General features: G+C 55.6%; 1 protein-coding gene across 1 annotated transcript in view; it reads left to right on the top strand.

The window, feature by feature from the left end:
- The window catches only part of ADAM12 (ADAM metallopeptidase domain 12), a 230,999-nt gene that overhangs the window by 31,790 nt on the left and 172,132 nt on the right, over nucleotides 1-27,077 (top strand). Inside the window, exon 3 of the mRNA XM_036027533.1 lies at nucleotides 4,931-5,004. Within this exon, the coding sequence (XP_035883426.1) occupies nucleotides 4,931-5,004 (74 nt within the window). The remainder of the gene's footprint in view (nucleotides 1-4,930; nucleotides 5,005-27,077) is intronic.

The following is a 27,077-nucleotide window of genomic DNA, read 5'->3' as shown; positions in this document are numbered from 1 at the left end:
TCCCGAAGCCGTCCGCAGGCAGCGGGTGCACGGATGGGTCTGTCCCTCCTTCCTGCTGAGAGGGACTCGGAGGGCAGAGGGGACAGAGGACTGCGGACGTCTGGGCCCGCGGTGCCACCCCCTGGCGGGGTCCGGTGTCAGCCCTGTGCCCGGAGAGGCCGATTTCAGCAACAACCCCTCGGCACGTTGTGTCAGCAACACAGACCAGCTCCAGGCCACCGTGTCAACCGTGAGAGCTACAATGCGTGTGATTCAGAGGCGGCCTTCACCCAAGGTGCGCATGCGCCCTTCTGTGCAGTCTCACGAGGTGTGTGCCAGTGCCGCTTTCCATCGGAAGAAACGATCAATAACTCGTGACTAAACGTCATTGGCCTGTGTGTGATGACTTAAAGGCCGCTGGCGGGGGACCCTCCATTACGACGCCACGGAGCCTCCTTCCTCACTGAGCTAGTTACTCCGCGGTTACATCCCTCTGTCCTCTCCCAGCCCCGAAGTGTGCGCCGCCTCCCGGCTGGGAAGCGAGCCCACTGATGCTAAACTGGTCATCGGCATTGCCCCTAAATATCCATTGCAATAAACGACTCCCTCGAGCCCCGTGAATGCCGGCGCCACGGTCTCCGGCGTTTATTTAGTGCCAGGCAGGGATCGAGCTGTTTCAGAGTCCCTTGAATGCAGTCTTTTCGTGGTGTTCTGCTCGAAAAACTAGATCCCCGAAAGCCCCCAGCATTGAGGGCCGAGATGGATGACTCTGGCCTAGAATCGACCGTTGTAACCTCGAAGCTGTGGTGGCAGTGAACCTGGCTGTTGACCCCGGAGTTTAATTACCTACTGTGGCTGACTCACTGCCACCTTGGTTCAACCCCATGGCCAGGTTCAGATCTTCCTAAGCCATTGAGAACTGGCTCTTCTTGAAGGACACAGGAACACCGAGAAGAGGATGCTGTGTACCATTTCATTCACCAGAGGGGAACAGGTTGTAAGCGTCCCCGCATCACCTGTTATATGTATGTATATATGTATGTATATATGTATGTAAGAAAGGGGAAGGAAGAGAGAAAGAGAGAGGCATCAATGTGCGAGAGATACATGGATCGGTTGCCTCTCACATTTCCCCACGTGGGGACCTGGCCTGCAACCCAGGCATGTGCCCTGACCGGGAATCGAACCTGCGACCTTTCGGTTCACAGGCCAGCACTCAATCCCCTGAGCCACACCAGCCAGGGCAGAAAGCTGCATTTATTGACTGGAGACATGCTTCCCCATGAAGGGTGCAATAATTTAAGTTCAAGCTCGGGGGGAGCTCCCGGTGGCACAAATTAAAGAAGGCGGGCCAACGTGGATAACCCTGAGAAGGAAACACAATGAGCCGAGCAGTCGTTTTTGAACCATCTGCTTCTACCTCCAGTGACGTAGGATGCGCTGGCCCAGGGGCCCGTGGGAGACCTCAGAGAGCGCCCGGGGTCACTGAGGGTCCGAGCGTCGGGCAGCGGCGCCCGGGCCAGAGCTGGACCTTGCAGACCTGTCTGGGCAAACGCCCTGGGGAGCCTGCGTGGACTCACTTGGGGGAGGGGCTTGCAGACGGGGGAGAGAGACCGCACAAGGAAACAGACCTTGATTTTGGACCTCTCGCTTCCAGAACTGGGAGAAAACAAATGGCTATGGTTAAGCTTCCTGTCTGTGGCGTTGTGCCCTGGCTGGCCAAGCCAGCTAAGACAGGGCCTTCTAAGGTTCTGGTTACACACTGTGATTCTCAGCTGGGTGGTTTTATGGATGATTATTTTATCGTTGTTTTTTTTTTAAATTGTGCTTACATATTTTATATGCTCTTTGAATGTATTTTTCCCAGTTAGAAAAACAGAATTATGACTGCCCAAACACTTCCAGTGTATTGATTAGCATTCAATTGGTTTACTCAGCAAGTGAAGTTCTTTAGGCATTCGATGAAAGGCACAGTTCCCGGAGGGTAATCAATGCATCATTTTTAAGAAAAGGATTGCTGTGTTTAACCAGCGGTGGTTCATTACCTCCAACGTATAAAAATCAAAAGAAAATGGAAGGAACGCATGCTTTTAAACTAAGAAATCTAATGCAATAGATTGCCTTTGAGCTGAACGAGCACTCTGTTCTCCTTCTCCGTTGATTTCTTCCCTACCGATCAGATCTCAGCTAAAATATGCAGAGAGCCGTCTTTTCGCCTCCGCGGGGGGGATGTATTTGTTTGAAGATGTTGACTTTAGAATGTTAGACCAGCCCCTGTAGGGACTTCATGTAGAATTAGTCCAAACGTCCCTGGGTAAACCGCTCACGTCTTTGGGAGAATAAATAGATGGTTACTGTACACATTTTCATTCACAAACACAATGGCCAGGATTTCTCTTTTAAATAGTGATGCGTGTCAATACCTTAGACACACACAATTTGCAATTAAGTTATTTACGCAGCGGCGGGAGATTACAAATACGCATCGATGCACGAGGCATCTCTTGACAGAATCGTGACAGGTGCTTTTGTTCTAATACTTCGTTGTAACCACAATTAACATCTTGTTTCTCTAAGATATAATCAGTGAGTACAACTCGCAAGCCCTGGAGAGAACGTTCTGTGTGTTTGCAATGAAATCCAAGTGTCAAAATAGGAGACCAATTTAGGCAGAAGTCCCTGTGACGGACCGAAAACCGAATATACATGTCCTAGAAACACTTCTGCCCGCTATATTGAAATCGAAAGAAGCAGTACGTTTAATGTTGCACAGGGTCGGCATAGTAACATTGATTTTGAATGTTCAGCAACCACTCAGCAATGCATGCGATTCTTATAAGCAACAGATGTCAACACATGTCGACTAAGAAGCATGGTTTTCACCAGGTCACGGCTGCGTAGTCATGTGCTAGAATAAATCCATAGAAAACGAGATCTGTTCGGACCAAGAAAACATACACAAACCTCACGTGTACGTGGGAATTCGCCAGTTTCACTTTCCAGCTTAAATAATTGCTTTTAAAAAATCATCCATGTATTAAAATTGAGAAGTACCTTCTGAAAGAGCGCACACACACGCAACCCACTGGGTTGGCACCTAAGTGTGTCCCCTGAAGGCACCGATACCGGAAACAGTGTGTCACTCGGGGCGGCGGAGGAGGCCGGCGTGAGGCCCTGACTGCTGACTCGGTGGTGTCCGGCGCGGACGGAAGTCTCTGTGGCCTCTCCGGGAAGGCGGCCCCGCTCTCTGGCCGCGGCATGGCCACGCGCTGCTGCTGCTGAGCCTTGAAATGTGCCCGGGGCGACGGATGAAACAATTCCACTGTATTCTAATTAATCCCAGTGTAAGTAGCCCTACTGTGCTACCGCATCAAACGTGGGAAACTACCAAAAGATATGCCAAAAGCCGCCCTAAAAATAAAGCGAGTGAGCACTTCGCCCTCGACGATCGATTGTACCCCATTAGTTAATTGGTTAATTAGTGGCACTAGTTAATTCGGGTTTGAGCATTTTCTCAGAACTCAAGTGACCTTTGCGGTGGTTTTTGTTTAAATTCTGTTTCATTTTAACTAATTATGTTGATGTTGGATCCTGGAATTTACAACCTGTTTTCTCTCCTTTTTCCCCTTTATTTTCTCTTACAACACGGCAACATGTGGCCAGTCGACCCAGTGTAGCCGAAACGCTGTGTTGCCAGACAAGCCTCTGGAACTCCGGAGTTCAAGAGTGACTGTCAAACGGGGAATGTTAGGGGACTTCGTGTAAACTGGCAAAGCGAGGGCCCACGGAGCCCGTCGGGCCGAGGCTGGCAGCACGGACATGGGTGGGGGGTGGCACTGTGTGACGCAGGCTGAGACCCCTCCCGCAGTGGCGCTGAGGCAGGGCTGACATCGAGGCAGGGCGCTCTGAGCTCCTGGTGTCACACTGTCCCCAGCTGCGCTCTTCCAAAGCCCCGGGGACCCTGGGGCCCTCCCTTAGGCTGCCTGTGTCCTCTGAGAGCTCACCCACCCGCTGTCCCCTGCCCTTCCCCCATCCGCCTGGGCCACCGGGCATCCCTCCAGCCTCCCTCCCCAACCCGGCCTTCGCGCGCCATCAGAATGAAAACACAGCGCCCGTGTTTAAAAATAAACATTGCACAGTGTTGACTCTGTGAGTGAGAAGTGCCCCCTGGATACGTAGAACCCCCACGTGAGGTCTGTTGGCTTGGATGAGGGACAGGTAGCGCCGGGTGTCCCGCTGCAGGATCGCGGAGGGTGCACGGGCGGGAGGAAGCGGAGGGCCTTGGCGGAATACTCGGGGGGTGGGGGGTGCGGGCGCCGAGTCCGCAGGGCTGGGTGGGCGGGGCTGTGCTTGTGAAGACACCCCTCTGCCGCCTTTGGAGACAGCGGGGGGCCGGGGGGGGGGGGGACACAGCCCAGGTGGGTGGGACGGACCCACGTTCCAAGGGGTTTGCGTGGCCCCGGTGAGAGGTGACTGAGGTCTGGCTGGAGTGGGGTGGGGATGGGGATCCCTGGGACAACGGGAGTTGTGTTTTGGGGGGCCAAGCAACAGGACCTTTCGATGGATTAGACGGAGCTGGTGAGGGAACAGGAAGCTTCCGGGAGGCCCTCACATGTCTGGCCTTCGTAGAGACGGGGAAACTGAGGAAGGTGCTGATTGTGGCAAGGAGGCCAGGGCCCAGAAGGGCGTACACCCCGAGGGTGTGCGGCCAGTGAACAGGAGTGCCAAGGCCAGGAACGCAGGCCACGGCCGTGCCTCTGGGGGGTGGGGGGAGGGACACGTTGTCCAGACTTGTCTTGGTCGCCTGGTCTCCTCCGCTTGGGTTTCGAAATGGCCCTCGCAAGAAAGTGACTGTTCTCTCCCTCCACCGCGCCTGCCTGTGGAGCAGATTGAAATATTGGCAAGTCAAAGTGAAATGTTTTTCCACTGACTCTTCTTGTTTACTTTTCAGCATCATCCAGAAGTGCTGAGCTTTCGAATGCGGCTGGAAAGCAAGGAGCTGATCGTAAACCTGGAGAGAAACGAGTGAGTCACGCTGCTTGTTGCTCGTCGCACGACAGGGGAAAGCGAAGGGGGTGCGGGCCGAGCAGCGGGTGCCGTGTGGCTGGCGTTGCCGTCCGGGGAACTGGGACTCGGGACGTGGGTCCCTAGTCCCGATTCGAGCCGGAGGCTGGAATTGGCCTCAGACGAGGAGCCGGTGGGAGGATGAAGAATTCCTCCATTCTAAAAAAGAGCCTGGTAACTGGCAGCTCGTTCTCACGGCTGTGGCTCTCAGAGCCCGGGGCTTGAAGACCAGCATTTGAGCACCGCCTGTTCCGTTCAAACGGAACACCAGTGACGGACACCAGTGTCTGTCGCTAGCTGGGTTTCTGCAGTTCCCGGGTTATGGAAGGAAAACCGGCTTCCAAAGGGGAGAAATTCTTCTTCCCTGAGAAGCACCAAGAGTTTATTGTATCTTTCCAAGTTTGTCTCCAGTGGCATAAAGTATTTATTTTATCATTTTATTTAAAAATGTGGTCCCTCCTTTTTTTTTTTTTACAAAATTATATGAATTCCCAGAAAATGGTATTTTTTCTTTTCTGGGGCACATGGATATTGTTACATCCCGAGTGTGCCTTCCCAGTCGAATTCTGTCTGCCTCGGGGTGTATGTAGAAACAGCCCATGTTCGTGGACCCCCTCACACGGTGCGGCTGCCCCCGTGGGCCCCTCCCCTCACAGGGACCCTCGCTGTTCTGTCCGATTGGTCTCGGGAAACAAGGGCGCGCTCCCGACAGGCAATCTGCTCCGAACGCTGCGCATCAGGCCCGCCCCCGGGCCACTTCCTTCTCTCTTCCAAGGCGCCTGCTCCTTCCCACCCCTTACCCAGCAGTGGACTGCCTGGGTTTCTATTGTTTCTTTCTTTCTTTCTTTCTTTTTTCCCCCTGAAATGACAGCTTCACTGGAATGAGTTCTACCAGAGCTACCCGGTCACAACACTCTGCCTCTGTATTTCTTGCGCGTTTGCCCCTCACCGCTGGGCTTCTGTGAGCAGGAGACAGTGTGTTTTCGGCTCTCCTTGGGCCTCGATGATCTTGAAACAGCCTCGGACACACAGCCTGGGTAGTCAGGGGGCCGACCGGAAGCCCGCACGTCGCTTTGCACACGTCTCTCGTGGCACGGTCAACATCTTCGTGCTCTTTGTTCCCCTTAAGAACGCTGTGGGGCACTTGAACTTGTGTACGTTGCTGTTTGGATATGGTTTTGAAAATGTCTCGCTGAACAAAACTAGGTGTTGTCTGAAAGGTCAAAAGAAGACCAGGCCCCCTCGGTGGTGGCGGGAGTCCCCGATGGGCATTAGGGTCGGCCGTGGACTCGGGAAGTGTCTTTCCTTTGTGGGGCTGTGGGGGGGATGTGGTAAACTCAACGGCATAATGGGACCCATCCTGGACCCTCAGGCCGTGTCACGCCTGCAGGTAGAGGAACGGAAATAGACGTACTAAAAGCGTAAGTTATTTGTTTTTTTCTAGAAAGGAATACATGTGCAGTGCTATAAGAAGGAAAAGAACAAAGAGCCAATAAAAAAAATACTACTACCAAACACAGTCCAGTTAATATTTTGGTGCGTGTCCATGCAGACCTTTTTATGAGTTGTGTTTGCACCTTGAGTCTTCCGAGTTGAGACCGCAGCCTGCGTGGAACTTGGTACCCCATGTCTTCCTTTAGCTTTGCTATAGACTCACCTTTTCATATAGAAATGCCCTTCCTGGAGCCCATCTGGTTCTCGGAGTCTATAAAACGGCTTACACACCCTGTTCGTGGTTCCCTCGGAAGCTGACTGACCTCTACATCAAGGCAAGAGGACTCAGGCAGGCTGGCTGCCGGGCTGCCCGGTTTACATAGAAGAGCGTTGTAAAAGGTGCCTTAATTTGCTCACGTCCAGTTCTGGGCCTTTCACAAAATAACCTCAAAATTAGAACAGCAAAAAGCATAAAACTCTTTCTTCTTGACTTATTTCTCTCTTCCCAACCTCACTGTCAACCTGCATTGCAGCAAATATGAGGAGGGTGTTGAGTGTGTTGCTATGACGTTCTGGAGCGGAACCATAATTGCACCACTTACACCAACGCCAGAGGCCACGTGCTGAAAAAATACCGTTGTCATAATTCGAGCATGCCCATGTCCCTGTTCTAATAACGCAGTCCCCAAAATACTCTCACATAAGATTTTTTGGTAAAAGGTAATCCGTCTTTTCTGTGAACTTCCCTTTTGACACAACGAATACCAAAAAAGTCTACAGTTTAATAAACAGAGTAAAAGGTTCATTTGCTACTAGCTCTTACGGCTGGCTGACACAAAAGGGCATCAGTTATCTGGTAGGAAAGAGAAGTTCTAATCTGCACAGACTTTGGCCAAACACATCCAACTAGGGACCTACCCAGACGGAGCCCCGGGCGCCCAACGGGAAAGGTGCAAGCGAGCGCCGTTCAGCGCTTCACAGACAACGCAGCCGAGCACCTGGGCCCGCAGAGGTCAGAGGCTTGGGGCCCTGGTCGGCAGTCCTGTGTGCCAGGATGCTCGCTGCAGAATGTTTCACCTAAAAGTACATCAACAGGCCCTGGCTTGTGTGGCTCGGTGGGTTGGGCACGGTCCCACAAACAGAAAGGTCGCCAGTTCGATCCCCAGTCAGGGCACGTGCCTCAGCAGTGGGCCAGGTTCCCAGCTGGGGGGTGGGGAGTGCAAGAGGCAGCCAATCCATGTTGCTCTTGCACATTGGTGTTTCTCTCTCTCTCTCCCTCCTTCCCTTCTCTCTAAAATGAAATAAATGCAATCTTTAAAAAAATAAAGTAAAAATACGTCAGTGGGAGACTGAATGAGTAGATTTCGAGTCAGCTGTGAAACAGTACGGCGCAGAGATTAAGAGTGACGGCGGGGAACTTTACTGTTACAAACTACCTGCTGCGTCGTAACAGTCGACAGGGCCCTCGGGTCTTATTTTTTTTTTTAATTTTAATTATTTTATTTTTAGAGAGGGAAGGGAGGGAGATAGAGAGAGAGAGAGAAAGAAACATCAATGTGCGGTTGCTGGGGGTCATGGCCTGCAGCCCAGGCATGTACCCTGGCTGGTACACTTTGCGACACTTTGGTTCACAGCCCAAGCTCAGTCCACTGAGCTACGCCAGCCAGGGCGGGTCTTATTTTTAAATTTCCCCTGCGTGCGTCTGTCTCTGAGTAGCAAGATTATGGAAGACCTTTGCATTCTTGACTGTCTTCATGTTTTTACAACGAGAGAATCTTACTATTCGAATCAGGAGAACTTTCCGTCCTGAAGGGGGAAAAGCTCCCCAGAAACCGGGAAGTTGTTGGAAAGAAGAACGCCGGAGTGTCTGTTACCCACGGACGGGAAGCGCTGGGTCACAAGGAGGCCTCGAGCGTCTGTCAAAGGGCTGAGATGCTCCCCCCACTGACGGCTGGGCCTTCAAATGTCCAGGAATCTGTTTTCATGAAAAACCTGCTTTAGAAATCACAGCCGAGAGAGAGGTGGTCTCTGTGCATTAAATCTTAAGAGTCAGAATCCAGAGCTCAGCGACCCGCCCAGAAACTCTTCCCGTCAGCCAGCGTTTCGGGGAGCAGGGCTGCGTCTGCCCCAGCAACGGCCGTCCCAGGGAATCTGCGCGCTTACCTCCCCGGCATCCCTCGTGCGGCCATCGGTCGCCACTCGCTTTAAATCTGTGTTTGCGGAGCCGTAATTGAATGTTTAAAGGAACCGAAGGCTTCCCCAGAGAAGCATTAGTCCTCCTGGAGCCTCGGGGCCGCTTTACGACCTCCATAACTCGTCGGGTCCCCGCGGACTGCCGGGCCCGGCCTCGAGCAGGTGCACTGCGCGGCTGCACTTCTGACCGCGATGCTTTATGGCGCCGGCCAGCCAGCCGGCGTGGACACCCGTTTCTCCAGTTGAAGGTAATTAAAACTGACGGCAGGAGGTCACCCTCCCTCCTTCCCTCAACCCGCCGAGCTTCGTGCTTCTAAGCCGGTCCCCGGCCCCGGTGGAAGGCAGTCACTGAGCTAGAACTCTGGCCTTGACTCCTATTCTGTCTGGAACAGTGCCAGACAACTCTCTCGAGGCAGCTCCAATTAATTCGCGCTCCCGAACAGTAGCTGAAAGGGTGTTTTACGTCCCTTGCTCGTGGGCCCACCTGGGGGGGAAGGCGTTCATTTGGCCGCATCCCTCGGCATCTTGCGACGCAGGATGGGGAGGTAGATGACGCAGGATGGGGAGGTGACGCAGGATGGGGAGGTAGGTGACGCAGGATGGGGAGGTGACGCAGGATGGAGAGGTGATGCAGGATGGGGAGGTGACGCAGGATGGGGAGGTGATGCAGGATGGGGAGGTGACGCAGGAGGGGATGTGCTGCTGGGGTGCAGGGAGCATCGGAGGGGCTCACAGTTGGCTGGGCGACCACCCAGAAGACACCGGTCTGTTGTTCCCATGGACCCACACCGAGTGGCACGGCCGGATCGAGACCGCCGTCGGTGGCTCCGGGGCTGTGGATGGGCCTCGCCCTGGCCCACGGGTCTGTCAGTGACCTCCGTGAGGACATCCAGGTGCACTGGCCACATTTCTGGGCAGCGCAAGGCTGCGGGGGACGACTGCGCTTTGAGCATTGGGATCTGGATTGTGGGGATTTCAGGAGTTTGGGTCAACGGGGTAAAAGGGACGAGATGAGGTCTGAGGGCCAAAGGGGGTGCCCTGCTCTCGGGTGAACAAAACCACCAGCTCCGTAAATTCAGAAGGAAGTTTGCTAGTCGCTCTTGTGAGTGAGCCCCGCACACTCACCCTGAGCCCCTCGGTGACGTGGCTGCTGAGAGGTGACCGCCTCCCGCGTGTGCATGGGTCCTGGCGGGCCCTACACCAGAGTCACTGCGCTGGCCAGACCCTGGCCCCGTGCCGGTCCCGGCACTCTGGGAACTGCCTGTTGCTGTCTTCCTGCCCATTATCGAGCTGTCCTTACCCCCCTACCAGCCAGCGGTGCCCTCAAGGTCAGGTGCAGGGTCTTCATGTCCTCCCCCGTGCCCTGCCCAAGGCCTGGCCGGTAGTGGGCCCCCGATAAGCACTCAGCAGATGCGTGAAGGGTGCAAGGTGGATGGCCAGGACCACGCCAGCAGTGAGTCAGCTGGAGGTTGAAGGTCTGTCGTGGGCTGGGCGAGAAACTATTTAAGGAGCAATCTTCTGGAAAGGACATGGGCTGTGGCCTCCAGGCCTCCAAAGGTGGAACTCACTTTTCTTCCAGGCGGAGGAATCAACACTAAGCTGCTCCTCCTCTCTTTGCTTCCTCATCTGCAAAGTGGAACACTGCAGTCCGTGTACAGTCCGTGTACAGTCCGTGTGCAGTCCGTGTACAGTCCGTGTGCAGTCCATGTGCAGTCCGTGTACAGTCCGTGTACAGTCCGTGTGCAGTCCGTGTACAGTCCGTGCCGAAAGGCTGGAGCCCATGGTGTCTTTGGGGCCAGGTTTGAATGACCCAGCGACCTAGCCCTGTGGCTCCAGCAGTGAGCGGTCTTGCCTGACGGGCGGCACCGTAACCACATCCGTCTCAGTCTCCCTAACGAATGGAGGCGAGGCCACGCCTCGCCGTCACCTGTGTGACTTCGTGGTGGCCGAACACCTCGGTGCTGGCGAGAGCTGCGGAGGGTTCACGAGTCAGTCCTCGGGGCTCCGGGGGCAGGCGGGGTCCGAACCCCACAGCCTGGACGCCCTCGGGAACTCGGGTTTCAAAATGCTGGCGCTGTTCCTTTCCATCGCTCCTCTCGCGGGGGAGGCCAGCCCGCCTGCGGCAGCCCCGGCCGCTCCCCGCCTGGAGGCTCTGGTTGTGGCCGCAGCTGCTGGGGCGGGCGGGGGGCGGGCGTGTCTCAGAGACCGTGCTGTCGAGCCTCACGTTTCGGCCTCTCCACTGCCCTTCTTCCATTCACAAATCCTTGTCAGAGCCTCTATTCAGTCAGATGATGAATAAAGCAGTAGTCAGTAATAAACCAGCGAGATAAGTTTTGTAGACACAAGTCATTTAGTCCCAAACATTGATTTACCACCAGTCCTTGTGGATGGCCCTGCAGACAGAGGGACATGCAAGGCAGAGTCCTTGTCCCAGCAGCAAACCGGACAGATGCAGCCGGGGGAGAACCTGCCGGAAGGGGCTCAAGGGGGAGGAACGCGCAGGAGAGAGAATGCCCAGAAACCGATGCGCAGTTGAACGTGTGGGTAAAGGAGGGAAGCTGTCCGGGACCGCCGCCCTGCAGGAAGCGCTGGGAGAACGGGGATGCCTTTGAGAAGAACAGAGAACCCTGGGAAGGGACCGAGACTTTGCCCTTGAGCAGCGTTCAAGGACGCGCAGATGTGGCTGGCAGTGGGCATGGACCTCAGAGTCCTGGAGGAAGGGGGACATCCGGGCCTAACAAGAATCCAGTTTGGAGGTGACCTGCAGTGGGTCCTCACGTGGAAACGAGAGTGGCATTTCCCACAGGAAATGGGACCCATGGGTGGTTGCGGCTGACCTCATAGAGCAGGCCAGGGCTGGGAGCCAGGGGGGCACGAGCCTGTGGTGGGTGCCAGCCCCCCAGGCCCTTCCAGTTTGGGGGTTCTGTCTCCACAGATGCATTGCCCATGGGACTGCTCTTCCCGCCCCCACCTTAGGGACTCCTGTGGGCCCCCTCTGTGCGCTGGCGAAGCAGGAAAGAACGGGAGAAAGTTCTCCCAGCGCCGACGCAGGCTAAGGGGCGGCAGCCACCCCAACCACGCTCCTTTCGATTTCGGTTCAACTCTCTCAGCCGTAACATTTGAGATCTTTCTAATTGGACTGCGTTTTGCTTCCCGAATAGGAACTAAATTCCCTCGAGCTTCCCTCCTCATTTCGTCTTTGAAGTGAAACAGACATCGGAAAATGTCAGAACACCATTTTGAGTTTTTTTGTTCCCCGCCCTGACTTAAGTTTAAGGTGCCTGAATGAGTGAAGATCAACCTTTTCAAAGCCGTGCCCCTCCGGGTTCCACGTGAGAGCATGGCCTCTTTGGGGGGACTTCTTCCATGGCAGAAGGGTTCAAAAGGGCGTCTGATACGGAAGCGGGCTTCCCCGTGTAAGCACATCACTCGAGATCCTCACTTCCAGGGCCACGGGGTGGGGGGTGATTTTCTGATGAAAACCCTGCCGCATCCTCAGGGTTAACCCCCAAGAACCCCGAAGGGACAGTAATGGCTGTCTTGGCCATTTCCAGGTGATGTCTGGGGGGCCGAGGGGAGCACCCGTGCTGTCTTCACGGTAGCCATCTCACCGTCCCCTTCCCTGGGGAATGGCCGCGGTGGTTCCTCGCAGGTGGCTGTCCGGGCCGGTGTATTTACGGCAAGTCTCTTGTTGACATCCCCTAGTTGTCATGTCCTCGACGGAAAGGCCACGGCACTTGTGTTTGCGTGACTTACTAACACCCTTCGCTGCCGGCTTCAGAGAGCGCAGCTCACTCCCCAGAGGGCGTGGAACATTTTCTTTGGCATTTGGGTTGTTTGACTCCGGGTATAAACACAGTCCCCGCCTCGTGTTTGGCTGCTACATCTAAGTCTCTTTTAATACGTGGCTTCCCCTCCCCTCTTTCTGATTGCTGCAGCCGAAACCAGGTAGGTGGCTTGCCCACAGTCCTGAGTTCGCTCGCGTCATCTCCGAGGTGCTGCTGTCTGGCCTGTTCCCCTGGCCCCTGCGCTGTGGTGCCCAGGAGTGAGATCTGCAGCCGTGGGTGGGTTCAGATCTTTTGGCAGGAGTCCAGCACGGGTCACGCTGCACCCTTCTCTCCTGCACCCCGTCGGGAGCTCTATGACCTCTGTGAGTCCCGTGTTTGGGACGTTGGATTGGAGTCCAGACGTCGCCTGTCCTTTCAAGGGCTGTTCTCATGATGGTGACAAGGGCACATTAAAGCCACTGTTTTGCTGACAAGTGGCTTTAGCTGACCGCAGGGAAATGGCAATGATTGCCTCGAAGACCCATGGCCGGAGACGACACAGACGCCAGGCAGCCTGCCCCACGTGCGCACAGGGGCGGGGCACACCTGAGAAACACGGAGAGGACGCCATCCCCAGGGCTACGAAATGGACCCCTTTCCCCTCTCGGCGTGCTGGGGGGTGTCACCGTGGGGTGCGGTGGGTTTAACATGAGTGGAGAAAGCGCTTCTTTATTTTTCTATGATTTTCTTCCTTATTACAAACATGTGGGCAGATAGAAGAGGATGTGGGCCCAGCCCGCAGCAGGAGCGCCGGGATGGTTTGTTTATATGGAGGGGATCCTTCCCAGCCCCGCCCAGCCCAGCTCCTCGGTCTCCGCGGGCCCAGATCCTGTGGGTCCGTTTCTCCGTTTTCTCTGAAGCTCCGACAGGCTCCAGCGGAGATTCCCTTCGCACTCTGTCCTCAGCCGAGCGACATCCCTCTGACCAATCCCTGTGGCCCCCAAGTTCCCGGGGAGGGGACATGGGCGCATGTGCAGTTTTCGCAGACCAGAGAATCAGTGACATTTCCAGGAAGGTCCTGGCGGTACTGTAGTTTTAATATGACAAAATATATAGAATGCTAAGAGTTTGGTTGAATGAAAAAATATATAATGTTAAATGTTAAAAACTCACTAAAGGTAGTAGCCCTATAATTTAATAGGTATTTTAAAACACATTTAAATTTTGCATTGAATTGATTTTCTCACCAAGGGGGATGATGCTTATGACTTACTGACAGTACTAATTATAATCTATAAGCGGTCCTTCATCCGAAAGCCTGCTTTTACAGTGGACCATAAATTACCTGTGTGACGGTATACAAATCTCTTTTCTTTAGAAAAGTATCAGTTCAAAACTGATGTCTTCCAAAGTAAATTTTGCATTTTAGGTAGGAACCTAAATATAATCATTGTTGTAGATGACAATATATTATTAATTGGTTAACGAATTAATTAATTGGTTCATGCTCTAGCATATCCCCCAGAAGATCCAGGTTGCTAAAAAAAAATAACCCCACAAAAATTACCGTATTTTTTGGACAATAAGACGCACATTCCCTGCCCCATCCCCCAAATTTGGGAGGAATAATGGTTGTTAATGCTGCTGTGGAGTTCTGTTTACATTTACATTGGCGAAATATTATGTTATTTATGTTATTAAATATTTTACCACATTTTTTGCTTCAAAGATTTTTTCCCTATTTTCCTCCTCTAAAACCTGGGTGCGTCTTATGGTCCGAAAACATACAGTAATCAATGGACTGACTTCAGATGCATTAGGGTACCCTCCAGCTCAAAGGAACCGACTGTGCATTCACTCTGTGTCCAGAGCACAAATCAGTCTGCAGTCCAGGGTGATGGAGATTATGGAGACGACCAGGTGCGGAAGCATGACACGTGCTTGTCGTCGCTTCACTATTTTTATTTTCAGCGCGAAGTTTTAGTGAAGCCCTGGGGGAAGCGCTGAGTCCGGGAAACGGGAAATGTCTGGTATGGGTGAGCTCTGCGACTTCAGGCAAAAGAGGGAGCCTCTCTGCTCTGGCTCTCAGCTCGGGGGCCGGACGGGGTGGTTCTGAAGGGGTACGTGCTTCCTCTCAGATCTACGGCCTCAGGAATGGCCCAAGTCAGAACCTGTTTCACTTCATCTGCAGGAATTCTTGGTGGGGTTGCCACTGGGAGGAACCGCACTTACGCTACGAGGCAGGGACGCTGTGGAGCGGCGACTTTCAGCCGGAGTGCCGTGGGGATTCTTAGCGCTCACAGTCCCTGGCTACCTGGTCGGGGCCCCGACCTCTGTTCCCTTAGGCGGCCAAACAAAGAAAACGATAATAACAGCCAACACCACAGTGGTCATTCAGAGTGAATGAATCAAAATTATACCTGTTTTTTTGTCAGGTCAGCAAAAACATTTTTTGCTGTGCTGCAGAATTTGAGTAATTAGTTTATGTGCCACGAGATGAGAAAGGTTGAAACTCGCTGATGCAGTGCATATTGTATTTAAGCATCGAGACCAATTACACAATTTCCGTGCGAGCCCAGGCCTCGCGTCCAGCCGGCGTGAGTTCAAGGGGAATGATCGCCTTCTGTTACTGAAGTCAAGAACTGGCAAAATGTTTTGATGAGTTGACATCTTTTCTTTTCTTTTCTATAACCTAGGTGGAAATAGAGCAAACACAACTATAATATAAGGAAGGGGTTTCTCAGAATGTATTTGTAATTAAATTCCTACACTGACATGAACGCACACAAACATACTTACGGATCCTAATGCGTTACATAACATTGCACAAATAATCGGTCATTCTAGAACACCATGGCTCCTTTTGTTAAGTAGAACCAATGTGGTGTGTTCAGAAAAATCTATCGGTTCAGGTGGCTTCCGGATGTCAGGTGACATCCAGTGACTTCGCAAAAAATTCTGCCGTGGTGCCAAGTTGACTTACGCCGTCAAAGTGATGTGTAGGGTTTGATTTAGACACAGAAACTAGGGCTCCCTCGAAGGGAAGACTTGAACGTGAAGCTGTTTCAACATTTACATGTTGCGTATTAAATAGTCTCAAGTTTTTATTCATGGAGAAAAGGACTTTTAATCTGAGTTGTGTTCTGCCATTTTTATTTTTCACATGGAGGTACTTGGTACTGTCAACATCACAAATCCTGTTCGTTCATTTATATTTGTCCGTCCATTCACCCATCCACAAGCTGTGTTTTAGACGTTGAGGGGATGGGGTAGAAAGGGGGATGACACAGTGCGCCTGTCCTTTGCCATGCTTAATCCACCGCCATCTTCCAGAACAGTCCAGGATGGGCTTATAGGAGTTGACTTACAACAAATACTCCCCACGGGGCATTGAGAAATGAAGACTCCTGATCAATGTAAAGGGAAACTCAAAGAAATAATAGTCTGTTCTCCTCCTTTCAGTCTTTGCCCTGCCTTCTCCAAAGAAATGGATAATTTTTGCCTTTTTCTAAGTATAATTGTAATTGCTTTAAACTACTGATACATGTGTGCATATGCGTGCGTGTGCATCTACGTAAACATGCGATCACATATACCGTGCATACTATTGTGCGTGATCATGTGTTTCCTAGTGCCATCTATGGGCGGGCTGCCTCTGCCACGGGGCCTTTGGGTGATACGGGGCCAAATGTCACCCCGGCCTCACCGCAGCAAACCCCGCCCGTCTTTAGACTGGCGGTCTCTGGTTTTGGGTGACGACTCTTCTCCCGGGTGCCGTGGCCATTGTCCCCCATCCCCTCTCAACTTCCCGGGTGGCCTTGCTCCCGGCCCGGCGAGCACGTCACGATGAACGGGCCGGAAGGAGAGGGCAGAGCCGCATCGGTCCCCGCGCGTTCACCAGGGGGGATCCGCTTGCCTTTAAAGATTTTTTTCGCTTCCAATGTTTTACTTTCACTCTTTTCCCTAGTAGTCCAATGTGTCTAAATGAGAACCAGATGAAAGCGGCCCATCCGTTCCTCCGGTCTCCCGTCCCAGGAGGAAGCTTGCTTGGTTCCCATGCAGAATTCCGAAGGGTTCGGGGCCGTCCCAGCAGCCTCCCAGTGGACTCCGCTGCGAACGCTGACCGCTTTGATTTATGGGAATCACAGGCAGGAGCAGGGGCTGACTTTTCAAATGCAGATTCGCACCCAGGTTGCTGGCCAACACAGATAATGCAGCGGGCACCTTGGAGAGCTTGGTCCCCACAGTCCGTCCTGTTTTCTCAGAACGGCCGCCGGTGCCAGGGTAGATGGCAGGACCCAGGTGTCATCTGGTCCCCTGGTGTGACGGCCAACCTCCGAGGCAGGGCTGCCACCTCAGGGAGGTCAGCCCAGCTTCGCACTCCCATAAATTGCTCTTGACAGAGCTCAGGAGGTCTGAGTCACAATGACCGAACTCACACGACAGATGTCTAGACCAGAATGTATTCTCAGGACCAGAATGAAGGGCAAGGGGGGCCCGCCCTGAGGCGTGTGGGGGGGGTCATCAGCCGTGGAGTCAGGGGGTCTGACTTATAGGTCATGCTGCTTATTGTTTGTGGGACGCTGGTCACACTCTGAACCTCTCTAAGCCTCGGTTTCCTTGTCTGTACAATGGGAATAATACCTCCTAGCATCGGGGTGGGTTAAATGATGTGGTCCTCACAGGGTATTTTTGCCCAGTGCCTGGCCTGGATTAATGTTCAGTTAGTTAGCTTTCATTCTGCAGGGCAGAGGGAGGGGCCCGGGACACTGTCGCTGTCCCGCTCCAGCCCGCCGCTCCAGGGCACAGAACCTTGTCGGCTTCCACAGCCACCATCTTCCTCTTCTTTATTTTCCTTTCTGCTTCCTCGGACGTCCCACTTCTGGGTTCCATCCAGAGCAGCTCTTCCTGTCCACGGGTCCCTCCTTCAGCCGCAGCGGTGGTCCCCACCGGACGCCTGCTGGCCCTGGATGGCAGCTGCGCTTCCCACTTCCCGCGTCTCTGGCCTCGCCCTCCAGCCTCACACCTGGGAGGGGGCAGCGCATGCTCCACGGGGGATGCAGTGGGCGCCGGGACGCCTCCTTTCCAAACAATAAATTTTATCGGTATAACCTGCCAAGTAAAACGTTCACTTTCTTTATTCCCACCACAACTCTTCACATGGCATTTCCAGCACTCCTTACCACCGGTCACACAGTTCTCTTTTTTAAAAAAATATCCCGTACGAGGAGTTTCCCCTACCAAACCCACTCTGAGGGCTTTGAAGCGTTTCCTGGAAGCAGAGATCGGCCGGCCGGCAGGGCCAGTGCTCCGGCTTCACTCTCGGAGGGCGCTTGCTCCCCCCCGAGGTCGGAGAAGGGGCGCTTCCTCCCCACCCCATGTGCAGACCGAGGTGACGGGCGGCTCAGGGCCACTGCTGTCGACAACCAGAGACAGCAGCCAGCACACTGACCTTAAGTATCAAGGGCGAGCATCGCCTTCAGCTGCCTCAGACCAGATCGGTGCCTGACAACTTGAAGTGAACTACAAAGAAGTACGCGTGCCTTGCTGTCTTGTCGTGAAGGAAAGCAAGCTGTAGCTCTCTCGGTAAACAAATGTGGCAGGGACCTTGAAAAGAGGGGTGGAGAGGTTGTGGAGTAAAAGGGACCCTAGTGCACTGTTGGTGGGAATGCAGACTGGTGCAGCCGCTGTGGAAAGCAGTATGGAATTTCCTCAGGAAACTAAAAATGGAACTGCCTTTTGACCCAGCGATTCCACTGCTGGGACTCTATCCTAAGAACCCCAAAACACCAATACAAAAGAACCTTTGCACCTCGATGTTCATAGCAGCACAATTTACAATAGCTAGATGCTGGAAGCAACCAAGATGCCCATCAGTAAGTGAGTGGATCAAAAAACTATGGTACATTTACACGATGGAATTCTATGCAGCAGAAAGGAAGAAGGAGCTCCTACCCTTTGCAACAGCGTGGATGGAGCTGGAAAGCATTATGCTAAGCGAAACAAGCCAGGCAGTGAGAGACAAATACCATATGATCTCACCTTTAACAGGAACCTAAACAACAAAACAAAGAAACAAGCAAAATATAGTCAAAGACACTGAAATAGAGGACAGGCTGACAGTGACCGGAGGGGAGAGAAGAGGGAATTTAAGGGGAAGAGGGGAAGGGTTTGCCGGAACAAGTATAAGGACACATGGACAAAAACTACAGGTGGGTGGAAACGGGAGGGAGGTGGGGAGGGCTGGGGGGGTGGGCAAGGATGGGGGTAAAAGGCAGACAACTGTACTTGAACAACAATTAAAATAAAATAAATTTGTAAAAATAAATAAAATTCATGGAAAAAAGGAAAAAGAAAACAGGGGGTTCAGGGAGCCACAGGTGCTGCGACTTGACTCTACAGAGTTTGATTATTGGTCTTCTTAGATGGTCTTCAAGCTTTTCAGGAAAGTTTTTTCCTTTCCCGTGTCACTGTGCCCGGCCCGCAGAGGCGTGTCCGCTTGGCTGCACGGGGTAGGTGGGGCCGGGGAGCCCGCGATCTCGCGATCCCCGGACTCTGCTGTGCAAACTGAGGAGCTGACCGCTCCCAGCCCCAGGGGGACATTTGTGGAGCTCAGGTCACCGAGATTATCCTGTTGCTTTAAGAATTCAATCAATAACCCACGAGAGGACTTAGCTCGGAGCCTGAGACGCAGCGAGAGCACCTTCCCCGGTCGCTGGCACGCAAGTCCGTTCGGCCGACATTCCGTCCAGCAGGGACAGAGGAGGGCAGGCTTGGCCCCAGACCGCTTGCAGCTGGGGGTGGGGGGAGGGCAGCAAGCTGCCAGTGTTTGTTACAAGCATTGGACGGGCCTCCGAGAGGGGTCAGCAGAGGGGCGCAGGGGCCGTGCGTGCTCTCGGCCAGGGAGGGCCCACAGGCCAGCGGCACTGTCACCTGTAGGAGTCGGCCAGATGCAGACATGGGATGTTACAGGTCAGGGAGCGGGGGGCAGCAGGGCCTGGGGCATGGAAGCTGGCAGCGGGCCCAGAGGATGGAGGCTTGAGGGCGACCTGCCAACCCACCAAGAGGGCTCACGAAGCCGGACCCCCCAAACCTCAGACAGGTTTCGGACTCTGTCCTGAAGCCACGGGAAGCCATGGGAGGCTGTCAGATGGGTGGGGTAGCTACCCTTCTTGGTGGCTGAAAGTTGTGTCACGAAGCAGGTGTAAGTGCTTTACATGTGATACAGTTCTTGTGTGATTGCTGTCACGGGTCACATTTCCCCATTCGTCTTGTGTTGTTGGGCATGGAGTTTTATTTCAAGAGTCGATAACACGTTTTATTAAAAATACAGCATCGAAGTCCGTTCCCCCTTCCGCGAACGTGAGGGAGTGGGTGCAGGGAGAAGACTGTCCCCTGCAGAGGGGAGCTCTGCTTTGCTCCGAGCGCTCGGTGGTCCGGGAGGGATGGTCCTGCTAACACCAGGCCGCGCCCGCCTTCTCCGAGGAGGGAGGACGCCCGCTCGCTGCCGAGGAGCATTTCGATCCCAGGGCTGCAGCGGGCATGGGCGCCGCTGCAGGACTTGCCTGGGCGACTTGCTAGGGCGACGTTGTGAGGAGGCTGGGGTGGGCCCTGCTGCCATCGTGGCTGGAGAACATCCCTGTCCTGCGTCATTGTCCTATGTCATCTCCTCCTGGCTTGCCTGTGGAGCAGGCTGCAGACAAGTTTGGGCGCTGGGACCCCAGCAATGCAGGCGGTCGCTGGTAGCTCGCCTTTGGGGCAGAAAGGGAGCCGGGCCATGGGGAGCCAGGCAGCAGGCTGTGGGCGGGGCTGCAGAAGTGGGTGGGCCCTGGGGCTGCCAGGGTGGGCAGCTGCTGGGCCTGAGTCAGGGAGCACCCTGCAGACGGGGAAGGTCGCCAAGCCGCAGGAGGCCCTTTATTCTCATCATTATTCCCACACCAGAGCCGCAGGGACAGAACTTGTTAAGAAGGAACGTGCTGACTTGGTACCCACGGAGCTGGCCTTTGCAACCTTGGAAATGATGCCACAGAGATTTCTGGGTGAATCCACTGTCTTCCCGTCCCCTGTGGCTCCTACTGAGCCGCACCACCACCACCGTCACACTCCCCAGGATGCTGGGGAAAGTCTCCTGCAGCTGTTCCTGTTTTTATTTGGTGTAATCTCTGCGTCTCTGAACTGAGCTGTTCGGGTAAACGAGGTGGACTCTCAGGTTCGTAGACCTTCCAAACCAGAAGTAGAGGGAAGTGAGGATGTGAGCTGGCATGGAAGCTTCTGGAAGGCAGCTTTGGTGGGCAGGCAGTTAGCCGTCATCCCCTCTTCAGTCTGTCCCTCGGCTGCTCCCGGACGCGGCCCCAGTGGAGCCAGGGGTTTTGTGGGAGATTCAGAGAAGGGGGGATGAAACCTCCGATCCCGAGGGCTTCTCAGTGCCCAGGGAAGGCCGTTTCGGGGTTCCTCCGTGCTAGTGCCAGGCCACAGACACGTGTTTATGCTGGGATTTCACAACTTGCTTTCCTGGAAACCTTTCTTGAAGTCTAACTGCATGGCCAACAACACTGTCTCAATGTTTAAAGAGCTTCGTTGGCCCTTCCCAGCCCTCCCACCACGAAGGCACTGCGTTCTCGGGGGAGAGGGCCATGACTGCGGGGGTCGGAGAAGGGAGGGAAGCTGGGAACGAACGAGACGCGGACCCAGGCTGAGGTGGTCACGTGCCTGAGGTTACTGCCGGGTAGAAACGAGCCACCCCTCGCTTGTCCGGGAGGCCAGGACCCGACTGTGCAGGGCTCAGCACTCACAGACTGCTGTTGAGTGTAACGAAGGGAGACGAGAAGAAAGCCACGCCTGTCACGGGGTGGATGACAGCCCGCGGCCAGGCTGCTCCGATGGAGCCGGGACCCCGTGGAGCGAGGTGTCGCGGGAGAAACTGGCAGAGGAGCCCGGGAAAGGAGCGTCCCAAACTGCCCGGGGAGGATGCCGGTTCCAGGGGCCGGAGACCAGGGGTCCGAAGCTGCAGATCTCCGGACACCCCGGGCCGGTGACCGGGGCGAGTCTCGGCCAGGACACATGTCCCGTGTGGCTCAGGAGAGGGCGCAGAAGTCAGGGAGGAAGACGGTGTCTAAACACAGCTTCCTCCAGCCGGGATGTCTGTGAGGCCTCCTGCACCCGGACAATTTCCAACCCTGTGAGCAAGCGCCCTCGAGGCTGGGCAGCTCCCGGGAGATGGCAGCTCCCACGGGCCCTTACTGAAATCCCGGGGAGGAAATGACAGCAGTTCTAGGGGGAAGAGTCCCAGGGTGGGGGGACCTGGGCCAAATTTGAGATGGAGGCCGGGTAGCAGGACTGAGGGGATGGTCCCCGTGGAGAAAGGTGAGCAGGAGAGCCACGGGGGCACCCGGGGGCCTTGGAGAAGCAACCAGTGGCTCCGCCTGCGCAGTCCACTGGGCCAGGCGAGTGGGCCACCGCTCACTCTCTGGAACTCTGGCCCTCTGCATCCTGCTGGGCATGGAATGTCTCAACCCCAGGGACCGGGAGGGGGCGGACAGGGTTGGGGCAGGGTTGGGGGTGGGCCACCAGGCAGAAGCACGGGGCAGGCTCAGTGCCTGGCTCACTCGTGTGTGCTGCCCCCGTGGAGCCTGTGCAAGCCTGCCCCCCGCCCCACCACAGTGCTCTGGGCCGCTTGGGTAGTGAGTAAAGAGGACACCCCTCCCCCCGCCCCCCATCCTAACCCTAAGGATGTCTAGTGGAAAGCGAGCCCGAGCCCCCTCCGAGGGCCCGGCGGTCCCTCCCGGGGGCAGGGGCCCCACGCGGTGTGCCGCCTCTGGCACCCGGCAGGGAGTGGACGTCTGCTCTCCCCTCCGGTGGGCCCGAGAGTTCACGGGCAATTGGCTGCTTCCTCGACACGAAGAGTCGGCTGGTCGGTGGCTCTGTCTCGGGGCTGAGCTCGCCCGGAGAGCAGCCCCCGCACCCGCCCCGGGAACCGGGGAATGATAAGCGGCCATAAATCACCCCGAGAGGAATGAGCCCTCCCCGTGAGTCATTAGGACGGAGGACACACTGGCGAGCAGATGACAGCCCGTGATGCAGGCCAGTTGCTCCGGCGCGAGCTCATGCCGCAGAAATGCACGCGGGGACTCACTCACACGTGTGATGGGTGCATCTCCCCGTGCTCTCGCTCTTCTTTTTTTTTTTTAATTTTGCAGTAAATGTCGAGAGTGCTGCAACCACGTTTCCTGTGCTGAGCCCCCGAGGGAGAGAGGTTCGGGGGAGGGCGGGTTTGAAAGGAGACCCTCCATCGGCGAGAGTGAGTGTGAGTGTCGTCTGGTGCCGTGACTCTCTAGGCAGCAGACTGGGAATCCCAGTCCTGCATGGGCACGTCCCGCGTGAGAAAACTCCCTCACCGAGTGTCCACTGGAGGCTTGAGTGTGTGGGTGGGACTGCCACACAGAGCCGTCCCAGGGAAGGGACCGTGGGCTCGCAAATGCCACGTCTGTCCGCTGCCATGGGCAGTTAGCTCAGTGGCTAAAGGGTCAGCTGCGCACACGGGCAGGCTGCTCTGCCACGTGGTAGCCCTGTGGCCTGGGACGGGGCCCAGACTCCTCTAGGCCCGCCTCCTCGACTCGCAGGGGAATCAGAGTCACAGCCCCCACGTGATTGGCAGGTTCGATCGCGGGCTGCAGAAGCAGACTCTGCTGACTCCAGCAGAAAGCAGACCCGGGCAGGACGAGGAGGAGTCGCTGATGGGACTGGAGGAAGCACGAAGAATCAGCCCTTAGATAGCGCAGCGACGGATGAGTTCATTCAGTCACCTCCCACCCCCTGGCGGGGGGGGCGGGGGAGGGGGGCAAGGGTTTCCGCCAGGGAAGCAGGGAGGCGGGAATGCCGAGGGGTTATTTCACAGCGTGCCTGTCTGGTCCTGGCAGGGGACCACCACCTGGTAAGAGCCGAACACTCGGCAGTGCTGGATTAGCAATTACAAGCTGGAATGATTGCAGCGGATCGATAATATGAGCTATTCCAAATAAAAAGCTAATGAAGCACGCCCGCAGCTGAGCACAATTAAGAGGGGAAAGCGGGATAAGGTCGGGGAACGCATCGATGGCAGCGTCCCCGCCAATGGCAGCATCCCCGTGGGGGGCAGTGTCCCCGAGGGGGCTGTTACACTCGGTTTTTGCAAAACGCAACCGTGCGGGGGAGATGGGCAACACGCGTCGTGGGGCTCTCTGTCGTTTCCCCACAGCTGCATGGGGTTCGACAGGGATCTCGATACAAACTCCAGGGAGTAAGGAACAAATTAAAGATGGCTTCAAAGTTCCGAGAAGTTTCTCCCTGCGTTGGAGTTCCTTGTTTTCCCTCCCCACCTCAGTGCCCGAAAACATGGCCAGAAAATCGCTGTTTGAGTGCAAGCGTCCTGACAGATTCGGCCCTCTTTGTCAGCGTTTGAGAAGAACAGAAGTTACAACAGTGAGCAAGGTCAGCTCGGGACAGTCCCTTTGTAAAAACCCTCCCTGGGGGACCCAGGGCGGCCCCTGCCCCCACCCCTGCACGTCCACACCCCGCCCTCCCGGTGAGCACATGGGCTCTGTCTCCGTGGTTTATCTTAGAGAGGGCTGTTTACTCTCAAATCTTATCTCCTAACTCAGCAATCCCCGACCCTTTTGGCACCAGGAACCAGTTTCATGGAAGAGTTTTCTCCCAGACCGGGGGTGGTGTGGGGATGATTCAGGCACATTCCAGGCAAGCTCAGCTCCCACTGTGCCGCCCAGTTCCCGGAAGGCCCAGGCCAGTACCTGTCCTCCACCCCCCGCCAAGGTTGGGGACCCCTGTCCCAAATGTCAGTTCATTTAAGTAAAGGCGGGCCCCAGGGAGTGTCAGCCTGTGAGGGATGTTTGTGAGGTTTACTGGGTCCTTGAGTCTCTGTGTATCGATTCTGGGATTATGCTGGGGGATAAGCCTAGTGTAAGGGCTTTGAAGAGTCTGTGGGCAGGGGGCGTGGCTCCCAGCTTCCCCCGGCCACCCGGGAGGATCGGAGCCCCGCCCTGGTGGCAGGCGACCTCTGGCCACACGCCAGCCTTCTGCTCATCCATGCCTTCTCTTTCTAGTCGTTCTGGTCACTTCCTGGTGTCCCGTCATGCACGTGTCTCTGTGCCAAGCTGAGTGGACACCAGGAGCCAGGAAACTGGAGAAATCCGCAGCTGGACAGAGGTCCCTGCTGTGCGCTCCAGTGATGACCGGTCAAGTTCAGGGGCCCGTCCGTCCTGGGTGCACCGCATAGTGCTGGGTGCATTCAAGAGGGAGAAAGAGGGTTCAGCCATGGAGACACCAGAGCTTCTGTGATCTCAACCATGTTTTGCGAGGGCTCTGTGTGGGTGCTGGCTTTCCAAAGCACGCCTGCAGACTCGGCGGCCCTCCGGGGTACCCATACCCACCCCCGCACCCCACCCTGTCTCTGTGGTCCGGAGGCCAGGAGCGGGGAGCAGAGGGTTTGCCTCGACTCTTGTTACCCCCCCACCCCCCCACCGGCTGCATTTCAGGAGGGGAAGTGATCAGGATGAAACCGTCTTCCAGCGCTCACCGGGGAGAAGACAGGGGCGCGTTCTCCTGCAGGAGGCGGGACTGAGGGGAAACTCGGGCTGTGCGGTCCCAGGCAGGGGACTTCATTGCTCTGTGCCTCGGTTTCCTCAAACAATGAACTCGGGACAGTAACTGCACTCCGTGGGTGGCTCTGGGGATGACACAGGTGGTGGAGCCCCAGGAAGCACTCGGTAACCGTTGAAATTACAGAAACATCTTCCCATGGCCATGGAGTGGGGGGAGGGTGGCGGAGATGTCTTCTGACTGGCCACCCAGGGCGGCAGTGGACGGGTGACAGGAAGATACCGTATGACAGAGGAGAAACCAAGGGGACACACCCAAACGGCAGGGCTGCCTGGGGCTGGCGGGTTGTGTCTGGGAGGGCCCAGTGGTGGCAGTGGGGCGTGGCCCGCCTGGGAGGCAGCAGCAGGAGGAAGGACAGACGCCATCATTTGCGGTGCGCCAGGCCCTGCCCATGTGGTCTTCCTTGGGGAGCCTCCCCGGTTTCCTCCTCCCTGAGCCCCCAAGGCCTCCTTCCAAAAGGAGCACACGACCCTTCCCTGACCTGGCCGCGCAGAGGAGCAGGCGGCCGTCCGTGCCCTGCAGGGGAGGATGTTGAAGCCCAGGGAGGCGAAAGGCGGCGCCCGACCTCTGCCACCGGCAGCGGGCGGGGCCCGGGGCGTGAAGCCACCCTCCGCCAGGGCCCCCTGTCTTCACACCCCAGAGACCCTGGGACTGGACTCTCGGGCCTTCGGTGCAAAGAAAGGGCGGAGAGTCCCCAGGGCCTGTCCCCGGTCTCTAGGTGGCCGCAGGGCTCGGGAAGCAGGCGCTGCGCTCATCCCTCGCAGTTCAAGTGGGTGGCCAGCCAGGCGGGGGAGGTGCGGCCGCTGTCGCCGGCTCTGCCCTCTCTTTGCGGCCGCCGTGCCGGCGGGAGCGGCATTTTTAGAGGCTCGTGTTCATTATGCGGGGTTCACATTGTCACTAGTGCCCCAGACCAGAACACGGCAAAGAATCCCTGGCTGGTGACTTGTTCCCAAGGTTCGTGGCCAGACACGTCCTAAATGCTTCACTCTGTTATTGGGACCGGGCCTGGGGCGGGGAGGGTACAGTGGCATCTCAGGCCGGGTGACACAGGGTCCGCCCGTGCATCACTGATGGCAGGCTCTCTCCTGAGTACCTACGGGTCACCATGGGAGGGAAGGGGGGCTTCCACGCTCCTGCAGCGAAGGTGATGCCCGAGTGACAGATGGTCATCAGCTCTGTTGCCGTGAAACTTTTCTCTTTGCTGGTTATGTTGACATTGTCCTTGGCTTGAATCAAAGCTATTTTGCCTAGGGAAAGGGCAAGAAGGGTTAATGTTGCACATGAGTGCTTCGCACAGCGACATTTAGGGCGTCTCCCAAGGCAGCAACGCGTACCTAGAGCACACACTCGACTCTCCTGGAGCCCCCTGCCCTCCCACTGGGCGCACAGCAGGGTCCGTCGGGGAGGGGCGGTTGGGGCCGGATACAGAGAGGGCTCCTCGGGAACCACGTTCGGGTCTTTGCAAGCATAGTTGGAGTTACTTTCCAAGGAGAAGTGATTTTATGCCATTTCCAAACCATTTTCACTGAAACATCAAGTGACAAGAGCTTCAGTATGCGCCTGTGTGGACAGCTGGCTGTTCGCAGGTTTCTCTTGGGTCATCTGTGGGCATCTTCCCGAGGACGGGACCGTTAGCACATTGTTTTCGGGTAGTTTCTATCGCGCGCTCTACTACCAGTCAACGTAGAACGTATGAATACGTTTCCCGCATACAATGTGTTAAATCGGGGGGTTTGTGACAGGTCCGAGAGAAAGTGGGGAGTTAAACCGTTACTGGTAGCGTTGCCTGAGAAGGCGACCGTCCTCACAGGTGCCTTTTCATCTCCCCCACCCTGTCTCTGAGAAACAGGGTTTCCGTTGTGTCCCTAGTGCCATTGTTGGGGTGGGGAAGCTGTTTATTGGGTCCTATTTATCTCTTCTCCCCCTGAAACTCCAGGATTTTGTATTTCTATTCATTTTTCCCCAACTTTTTAAGGCCTTTCTTCATTT

Source organism: Phyllostomus discolor, chromosome 5, assembly GCF_004126475.2.
Source record: "Phyllostomus discolor isolate MPI-MPIP mPhyDis1 chromosome 5, mPhyDis1.pri.v3, whole genome shotgun sequence".
NCBI lineage: Eukaryota > Metazoa > Chordata > Mammalia > Chiroptera > Phyllostomidae > Phyllostomus > Phyllostomus discolor.
Note: the sequence above shows the minus strand (reverse complement) of the source record. Positions and strands in the feature narration are given on the sequence as shown.